The sequence below is a fragment of the Anas acuta genome, chromosome 6 (assembly GCF_963932015.1).
Source record: "Anas acuta chromosome 6, bAnaAcu1.1, whole genome shotgun sequence".
Classification (NCBI taxonomy): Eukaryota; Metazoa; Chordata; class Aves; order Anseriformes; family Anatidae; genus Anas; species Anas acuta.
This window is the reverse complement of record NC_088984.1, coordinates 30948970-30958939: the sequence shown is the minus strand read 5'-3', so window position 1 is coordinate 30958939 and position 9970 is coordinate 30948970. Positions and strand designations below refer to the sequence as shown.

Genomic DNA, 9970 nt, shown 5'->3' with positions numbered 1-9970 from the left:
CTGGGTTGTAAACTGAACTGAGCCCCTTTTTTGGGAGTTTGCAGGTACTGTCCTCCAGGTGCTTCGCTCCATTATCCCCTTTCCTTGTGAGGAGAGGGAAGCAGATCCTTTGTGTGAGATAATCTCAGGTTCAGTACCCAGCCCTGCCCTGGATGTGCCTGTGTCTGAGCGGCGGTGTCGAATTGCTGTTTTAGAGGTGAAGAGTCTCCTTTCTGCCCATTTGACACGCTTCTGGTAGGGAGAGTTCAATTCAGAGTTCATGCACAGGCATCTGGGAAGCATCTTGCCTGAAGCTGCTTCCGTTCTCCACTGTGTGCAATTTGCATAAAGCAGATTTGAACTCTGATTAGAAAAACAAAGTGAAAATCTGGAGCACAGTGAGATGAATAAAGTAACAGCCCAGGCACATTTCTGCTGGCAATCCCTGTAACCATTTCAAAGGGATTTTTTGGTTTCATTTTATAAAATCTGTTCAGTTCTGGCAAGGAGCAAGCTGCAGTTCTGCAACAAACACATCTGTCGTGGCTCTGATCTCAACTGGTACGGAGGGGAAAGTCTGCCTGTGTTTGCTTTGCTCAAGCAGAGGGGCACGGTGGTAGGGGTTGGGCCTCAAGGGGGGAAATTCAGGTCCTGCTTCTGGCTCTTGCCCTGCCTGGGCATGAATTTTGGTTTACCTGGGGTGCAGACCTGTTGTTTTTAGGGCACGAGGGCTGCAGAGGAGTTGTCTGTGGGGTGGCCAGAGCCAGGAACAGGCTGCCTGGAGTGGCTGTGGCATGTAGAGGCTGCGATTTCCTCAAATCCTGTTGCTGTATGGATTAAGACAGTAGCCCAGAATAAAAGTGCGTTACTCAACAGCTCGCCTGTTGGCTGTGTTAACCCCAGCCCTGGCCAGCCTGACTGCTTTCCACGCCACTGCTTCCCGTGGAGTATCAGCGTTAGTCATTGTGGTTTTCGTTAGCTTACGCCTTAAAATTTGGGTTTGGGACTCTTCCACTGTTCTTCCACTCCTCGCTTGTCTTTTCTGTCACTCTGCTTTGATCGTAGCTGGTACGTACCACGCGTGAGGGTCCCTTGGGAATCTGTTAGTCTGTTCTTTGTCCTGATACTCTAAAGCACCAGATAAAACTGGGACCAGTAATAAGCATCCGGCCAGCTCCTGTGCTGATGTGGTCCTGCTTCACTTGCTCTTTGGTGTCTTTGAGGAGCTGTCGTTAGATTGTTACCCATTGATTAACATCATCCAGGTGAGATTTCTGCATGAGGTGCCAGTAAAGGTCCAACTCTGGTGGTATCTGCCCAGGGTCTGTGCTTTGCTACCTGGGCTAAGCATGTTTCAATCCTCTGTGCATACATTTTAGAGGTCTGTAACAGTTCCTCATGAGGTGTGCCGATCCCCTGCTAGCTGAACGAGTTGCTTCTCCCTTTGATACTTGCAATGATGAAATCTAACTGCGGGGCTCTGCTCAGCATCCCTTTTCCATAGCACATGGAGATAGGTCTGCTCCCTTTGCTGATGTTTTTTGAAGAGCAGGCTGCTGACAGGCTCTGTTTTGCACCATCACCATACGGTGCCTTGCCCCTGGCTGGTAGCAAGAACAGCTCCCAGAAGCGTGGACGTAAGCAGAGGGCAGGGTGGAACCTCTCAGCCTTCACAGCGAGCAGGAGGGGATTTCTTTCCTGCTGTCAGGCAGGAGCTCCCTTCATCCCTACCCAGGCAGCTGACCCTGTCCTGAGCATGGCTTGGGTCGGACATCGCTTGATCTTAGTGCTCCGGAGGATTCTGGCTATAAATTAACACTGTGTTGTGAGGCCCAGCTGCTGGTCTCCTGCCACTTCATGCACTATGGGCTGGCTGAAGCAGGGACCCTGCACAATCTTTAGTTCCTTTTGTTGCTGTTTCTAGCAGAAAGACAGCGTGGCTGATGTTTCGGCTCTCACACGTCTCTACTGTCTGTGCTGCACTCTGCTAGCGGGTATCAAATGTAACCGAAAGTAAGAGACTCAGCTGAAGGACAGAACAGCCAGCAGTGTGCTTATAAACGTCAAACAAATTCTATCAGCAGTGGGAACCCTCGGGTTTTAAGGTACAGGCCCTCTCTGCAGAGAGCTTAGGCAAATGCAGTGTTTAAAGCATTTTATCCCATAATCTTTCCTCTGTTTGTGGTGTTACAAGTGATGTGGCGTTACAGGGAGGAGATCAGATGGACTCCAACTTGAGTTCAACGGAGCAGCTCCTGTGTGCCTGTCAAGTGAGTTACTTAATGTCAAAGTGACAAAGTAGGGACCTTTGTAATTGCTCTCTGGTCCAAAATACATAGCCCTCCCTTGAGGAGGGCAAATTAACAGAAATCTGTCTTAGCAGGGAAGTATTTTTCTGTCTGTCTAAGCCATGTTGAGTTTGCATGGATTTCAGATATTCATTTGGCTCTTGAACACTGCTGGGAGAGAACTGATTTCTGTTGCAATCATTTTACTATTTGCAAATGTTTTCGTTGCTCTATAGATAGCAATCTGTGAAAGCAGTGGCCATGTGGGTTTCTCATGTCAAGAAGCCAAATTCTATTTTCATGCTATGCTTTATTCAGTCCAGAGAAATCCATTGACTTGAGCAATGCAGTGCTGGCGGAGCCAAGAGAGGAATGTGGCCTGAGGAAGCACGACCAGAACCTTTAATAATGCTCTACATTTGCAAATGTTGTATGGGTTTTTGCAAAGCTGGCAACAAAGGGACTTACTGCTAATTTTGTGCATTGTAATCAAGCCTGGCTTTGTTTTTTAAAGGGCTTTTAAGGGAGTTTTAATGACACCCACCCCCAATACCACAGTAGACTTGAACAAGCACCGACCTAGGTGAGGTCTGGCACCATTTTTGAGGCTTTCTGCAGAGGTTACTAACTGAAGGGTTTCTGTGACTGCCTTTACAGCAGTGCCTGAGGGCACGCTCAGCTGTAACTGAACAACCTCAGCTCTGGATTTTTATTTGGATTTACCACAATGCAAATGCAGCTACAGTAGCTGGGATTTAAGAGTGATGTGATTGATAGACCACAATATAAACCCTTCAGCTGGTCACAGGTCAGTTATCCTCCATCACAGGGACAGGTAAAGTGTGGTCCTCCCCCCATCTTTAGGGCAAGGCTTGGAGCAGGGGCTCAGTGACCCAGCATCAATTTTACCCGGGGTGAGCGTGGCCTCAGACCTTGGGGCAGCTCAAACCCTTGAGAACGTTCTTGATTTTTAGGTATTTAAGGGTCTGGCTGGACTGAGGACCATCTCCTTTGCCTCAGTTCTTGGCTAAAGCAGGAATTACGTTATTTTCCCTCCCCCCTTTTCTCTCTCCTCCACCTATTCCCCCGAAGCTGTCCCCTGCAGCATGGCATACATACTCAGAGGCTCTCTGCGCTCTACTGGGACAGGGGGATGCATCTGGAAGCCTTTAATTAACAAACTGCTCTACAAATAGTCTCTTCGTGCTTCATTGAGATGTCTGCTCCATCTTGTTTCAAGGCAATGTTACTCCAGATCAGAATAATTGTCTTCTTCCTAGATTCCATGGTAGCAAAGAGAATCGCTTAAACTATGTCTGGTTTGTAAATCTTTTTATTAAAAGAGTTGTTTTTTTCTTTTCCACAGTAGTAAAGCTTTGGCACTTACAGTATAAAAATAATCACTGATCATAATTACACCAAATTCCTCTTTGTCAACTGCATACTAAGTGTCTTTAATACATTTTATTCCCATATAAAAACACTTGAAGGTCAGGGGAACAAAACTGATAAATAACAGTATGAGATACAAAGATACAGCTAGGAAAATACTAGGATCATTGAGAAAGAATTAGGACTGTGCATATTTTAAATATCACAGTGATTGGATTTGCTTTTCCTATCTTATTGCTGGCTGCACGCTTATGTGAAAGCAGAAGTGTTTGGTGGACTTTCCTATCTCTAAACTTCAGTAATGTCGTACTCAAATGTTGTTTGCATAGCACAGGAACCTTTAATTTCTACACTCTCCCTCCCCCTTAATAGTTTGATCCCCTGCCAATTTGGGTTAGCATCCTCCCCCCTCGCTTTTTCCTTTAAATTTGAGAATACTGACTGGTATTCAACACTTTGAGCAAAAACAAGACAGTTGCTATCACGAGAAAAGTCTGAAACACTCCAAGAGTGGCGCTTGGAGAAGCTGTGAGTTGAGCTTAAGCTGGGAGAATGGCTCCAGAACGAAGGGCCATTCTCCAAAGATGCAGTTTGGCTAGCATCACTCCAGTTTGGATGGTAATGGTGGCAGACAGGTATTTATGCTTTGGTTTGGCTGTCGCCCTTGCCGCAAGAAGTCTTGCTGGATGTTACTTTCCCCGCGGATGTTGTGTGTCTGCCTGTACATCTAGGGGCATGAAACACTCAATGGGGCAGTTGACATTCTGTCGGGAGGGAAGGAAAGCAGTTAGCGCTCTGTCCCGGGAGGGCAGACACTTGGGGGGGGGGGGACTGCTGGGTGCCAGCCCGTGCAGCTGCTCAGCTTCGTGAGCACAAAGCAGGGGCTTCACAGCAGCAAGGAGACAAGGACGTCACTACGTGCACTACTGCCAGAGCATGCAGGCATCTCCCGGAGCTGCTGAGTGACACTAGATCCCCGCTGACGCTGTGTGTGGAAGTGTGAGCTGCAGCCCCTGGCCTTTGGTGAGCAGAGTGGTGGTTTGCTTTATCGGTAGCTATCACCCACAAGCACAAAGCTGCATGCTCCTCTCAGCCCCCATGCCCTGCCCAGACCCCCCCTTCTCCGTGCCCCGGACCGGACGCGCAGTTTGGGAGGGCAGAGGAGGAAAGCATACTCACGGTGTTGGTGGCCTGGTGGTATCTCTGTGTGAACTGCGTGTAGGTGTGGCCGGCTGAGCCTTCGGGGGCCACCTCCACGCTGGGCCGGCGGCAGTTGTCACAACGCCAGCCCTAGGGAACAGAGCACCAGTAAGACCTCACACACGGGAACAGCTCCACCACCACTGAGGTTGTTCCCTTTTTGTACCACACAGGCCCTGAGTCCAAGGCCCTTCAAGTGGTTAAGCTCTCCTACTAATTATTTTTCTTCTTCTACGGGCCTGTTTTGGCCAGACAGTGAGACACCATCTGACCAGAAACCCGACAGTCCTAAGACTGCTCTCCTCACTGCACACTCGGCGTGCCAAGTCCCTCCTGCTTACCTGCTGTCCTCCGTAACAAGTGCAGGAACAGATGGCCCCAAAGTACTCCTTCTGCCACTGCTCCCCGACTTGGTACATTTTCCCATCATCATAGCACGTGGTTTCATCTGTGGAGAAACAGAACTCGGTTGCAGGGCCCGTGCTTGGCTCTGGCAGTAGCAGAGCTCACAACAGGAGCCTCTTCTGACCAGATCCCCGCTGGCTGGCATGGGGAATATCAGTCATTTCTGTAGCTCCTTAGACACTTTCAACTAGACCGTGAGGGTATTTGCCTGACAGGAGCAATGCTGTTTAATTCATGTTGCTGAATCCAAAGGATCTCCAGGTGACAGGCCCTGCAGAAGTGTCCTGCGCGGCTGATTAGGGCAATCTGTACCACTTAGTGCGGTGACACGTCCCTAATGTGTGGCTTTGGGGTAAAAGCAGACAGGCGCTGAGTGTGCTGTGACCTGAACTAAGAGGGTTCTCTTTGTAAATATAGGATTTCATGTGGAGTTTCATGCTTTCAGCTCCTGGGAGAACAGATTCAATCTGTTCCCAATGTAGCTTCCACAGTCTGCATCTGATAACACTGATACCCTGTTTGCCACCATGGCAGTACCCAAAGTGAATGGGAACAGCCTTGAGATGGATACTGAAGCTTCCCAAATTGGCGCTCTTAACAGCAGGAAGTGACTTACGAGGTTCACACTTGAATTCTCCTTTCCCGTTTCCAAGGCAGGTGCAGCTCATCATCTGGCCATTCTCCCCCTGCCGGTCCCACTTCTCCCCGATCTTGTAGTTCACACCATTATCGTGGCACCACTCTGGAGAAGGCAGAGGAACATAAGCAGGAGTTACCCCACGTGCTGTGGTAACACAGGGGGAGAACAGCTTGATGTTGTCTCAGAAACCAAAAGAGGGGCAAGAGAAAGAATCCCTTCAGCTCTTGTGGGTCCTGAGGACAAAATCACCTCTGACAGCCACACAGACTCCTGCAGCTTGTAACTGGTGAGGTCTGTGACACATGTGGGAAATGGGTAGAGCCTCTTAGGAAAAGAGTAAGATGTGACAAAGATTGGTGTTGGAGGGAGTAGGAGAAGAGAAGAAATTCAATGTAGAAAGGGAGAGAAAAATATTTTAAGTACTCTTGTGTTTTTGAACAAATACCCAGTAAAACTATCACAAACTGCAAAAGAAAACAAGGGGTGAGGCATGTGTATCAAATGATGAAATATCAATATTAATCCAGTAAAACAAATGTCTCTCCTGCAGTCACTCTAAGTCTATGCAAATTGCAGAAGTGCCCTTTGTGCTTAGCTTACTCTGCAATTTAAATGCATCGGACGTGTTGTGTTAAACCACCACAGATTTTTGTTCCATTCCCTTGCATGAAACCTGAAACTCTTCCATGTAAGCCTCAGTCCTGCCAAGACTGCACCTTAGAGCTGTGGCAGTGGCATTGTCTGCTCCATGGTTTCAAAGAGCCACTGAGAGAAATCGGAGAACTGGTTCTGCAAGATGCTTTGCAAAGCAGGCTCTGGACTTGCTGTAATACCCACTGAAATCCACACAAGTTCTGTCTGGCCCTCTGCAACATAACTGGGAGGTGAAAATTCAACCAGAGTTTACTATTCAAAGCTGTCTTCTTACATGGCTACTCAGATATTGTCATTTAAGCACCTTGTCTATCTCACATTTATTTACCCATTGCCTAGATATACCTGGAAAGGGTAGAAAAATAACAAAAACATTTAACTTTAGTGGAAAAAGTCATCGTATATCAACACTATATTGATCACTGCTGATGCAATGAATAGCAATGCTACACGAGTTGCACAGCTGAGAAATAAACAGAGTTTTCCATCACTAATAATGATGCAAAACCCTGATTTGGTTTAAAAACTGAAGAGCCAGTGGTCATTTGCGTCATGTTTGGATCAGACTGGCTGTCAAACATGCCCTTAGAGCTCAGGGGGGTTAGGGATGGGGAGGGAAGGTCAGAAGCCAGCTACTCACTAGAAGAATCGCATCTGAAATGACCACTGCCAAAGCCTAAGCACTGGCACCAGAGTTTAAAGCCAGTTTCTGATAACCGCTCCCACTCCTCGCCAATGGAATAGAAGGAGCCAGTGAAAGTGTCGTAGCAGGTGTCATCAGCTGGCTGGTTGAGTCCTTCAGACACTGGAAGGGAAAGAAAAGAAACAGGCATCATACACAGCAATAGGAGGTACTGAAAGACAGAACGATTTGCACTGAATATGTGCATTTTTTTCCTTAAAACATCGTGGTAGTAATGGAACTACCCCACGGGCACACGCCTGATGACTGTCAGCGGTTCAGGCTCCCTGCGATTTATTTTCCATTTGCATGTGTCAGAGCAGTTGAATGAGAAAAAAAGCCAACGTGAAGGCTATTTTCATTTTGATTTGCCAAGTTCCGAGCAAGTGTGAGATTTTGCATTTGCTGCTGAGAAGCAGCAATCTGACTTAGCCTGTGTAGGAGAAATGTGCTGTGAGATGCTGGGGACAAAGACAGGGGGGTGCTTTTGGGGGACATTTCAGACCCTAGCTCATGGTGGGGTGGTGGAGTGGAATGAGACCTTGTTGGAGAGACAAATTTCCTGCCTTCTTTTTTGATCTCAAAATACACAGGATGAAATGGAGGGAGGGAAGAAACGGTTGCTGATCGTATCCCTGTGCTAGTACAAGCAAAGTCCAGGTCCCGCAGGGTGTGTGTGGGCTCTGGGCTTTCCAGCTGTGGCAAGTGCTGCCTCTGCCCACACGTACTTGTGGTTGGTCACGAGGCTGCTAAGTGCAGCCTGTCTGTGCTTCATCAGCATCTCTGCAGGCAGCCTGCCCTGCCGCTGGACCTTCAGGACAGCCTCGTGGTGCTGCTGGCTAGCCAGCACAGAAGCAGTGGCAAATGACTGACGGAGCACTTAAACTGGCCACCGGCATCCTCCCACGAACACGCTGTGTTACTGTGACTGCAAGTCCTCCCTGCTGGGCAGGAATCTGCACCACCAGCAGGATCCCTGACTTCCTTGGAGAGCTGCAAATGCCAGATCTCTTGCCCTTTCTCTCCAGCACAGACCCTTGAGGAATGTATGGAGCCTCAGGGCACGTTCTCCCTAATCAGACAACTGATCAAAACACCTGCGGTCACACAATCAGTGGGGCAGCTATCCAAAACCAGCGGACCTTACAAATTACTTGGCCCAGTTCCCTGCTGGCAAAGGTTCCTTTCAGAACTATTCTTGAGCCAGGGCACCAGGTACTCGCTTCCTTGATCAAAGAAAGTGAGGCAGGTGCAGCAAAGGCTCACCTCGACTCCAGAGCTTTCACTTACCAGTATTGCCAACTGTGACTACCTCCTCCAGCACCTTTTGTCTCCGGTGATCTTTCAGGGCTTCCACTATGATGTTGTAGGTGGCCCCTCTCGTAAGGCCTGTGAGCGTAGCACTGGAGGAAGTGCCAGGGACCCTGAACTGCAACAACAGCAATGGCACGTCACCAAAAAGGGAAGGGTGGTTACTCCTCAGGTGTCACCCCACTTACAAGACAGAAATGGTGTTTAGATTGACTTATGCACTATACTGTGATGCAGCCAGCTTGTTCCCCTCAGACAGTGAGGTCTTCAAACACCACTGAGTTCATTAGTTTGGGCTGTGGTTCGTGATGGGTAAGTTATCACCATTTCAGGGAGACAGAAATGGAGGGGGAAAAAGGAGACTGGCTAAGCAAGTCTTCAGCTTGGAGGAGAAGAACCTGAGTCTTTGAAACTCTAGAGCAAATTCCCAGTTGTCTCCCTGACTACCCCTTTCCCTGGTGAAACGTTGGTACTGACAGCATTGCAAGGGCTTTGTTTTGGCTGTTTTATCCTGTAGCCTCTCAGTGAACGAGAAGCATTTATCCTTCCTGCCCTCAGCTGCATTAATAAGTCTAAGCCAACCCTGCCTGCCACCCCTTTAGCACAGCAGAAGGCTGGAGGCCCAAGAGCGAATCCAACACCATCCCCGTGCTCAGGCAGTTCGCTTACCTGCAAAGTGTCTTCGTCCTGGCTGACGGGCTGACACGAGATGATGTACTCAGTGCTCTCCAGCAACGGCCTCCAAGAGATGGTGGTCTGAGAAAGAGCCTCCTGCCCAGTGGTGTCGTTGCGCCTGGGCCCCCGGGAGTGAGGGTAGGAAGGTTCGACGATGATCGGCACTTGGTACCCGGGGATTTCGATGGCTTCGTCCACGTTCGGCGGCTGCCGCCTCGACCCTGGCCTAAGGGGAGTTGCTGTGGTGGGTACAGGCCGTCTGTAGCCGTGCTCCTCAAAGAAGACTTGCTGCCCCTGGCGTCCTATTGTGTGGGGGTGCCCTGAGGTGCCTGGAAGTTGGATACCATTTCCATTGTCATACCTATTGTTGGTGAGGTAGGGGGTCCCCTCGTCGATGGAAGGTACGTCGAGAATGTCGGGCTGGTTGGGGTGCGGTCTGGTAATCAACGTGGGAAGCTCATCTAGCCAAAGAAAGGTTAGAAGCCATAAAGCAAAGCACGGCAAATGAACAGTGGTAAATCAAACAGCTGCAGTGGGTGCTGTACACTGCTCCAAGCAAATATTAGCAGTTGTCCCAAGATGCAACACACTTTTTATGATCTCATTGTGATTACCGTGAAGGCGATGATTTCTCTCATATATATTTATATGACATATAAATATATTTACTTCATACATGAGCATAAGAAGTGTGTTGGTATGAATTTTTCATACAGCAGAGCAACAGTTTTGAACGCTGCATCC

At 48.7% G+C, this 9970-nt stretch overlaps 1 protein-coding gene across 6 annotated transcripts in view; it reads right to left on the bottom strand.

Annotated features, from left to right (window-relative positions):
* Positions 1-2557: 2557 nt before the first annotated feature.
* FN1 (fibronectin 1) overlaps positions 2558-9970 on the bottom strand; it is a 52443-nt gene continuing 45030 nt past the window's right edge. For 4 of the 6 annotated variants that reach the window (XM_068686317.1, XM_068686320.1, XM_068686321.1 and 1 more), the window contains 7 exons: positions 9221-9687; positions 8531-8669; positions 7199-7363; positions 5881-6006; positions 5201-5307; positions 4839-4949; positions 3583-4423 (listed from right to left, as the gene is read on the bottom strand). In XM_068686317.1, the coding sequence (XP_068542418.1) occupies positions 4349-4423; positions 4839-4949; positions 5201-5307; positions 5881-6006; positions 7199-7363; positions 8531-8669; positions 9221-9687 (1190 nt within the window). In that variant the 3' untranslated portion in view covers positions 3583-4348. Of the gene's footprint in view, positions 3544-3582; positions 4424-4838; positions 4950-5200; positions 5308-5880; positions 6007-7198; positions 7364-8530; positions 8670-9220; positions 9688-9970 lie in introns of those variants that run through there. The other 2 variants (XM_068686319.1, XM_068686318.1) reach the window with 2 other exon arrangements.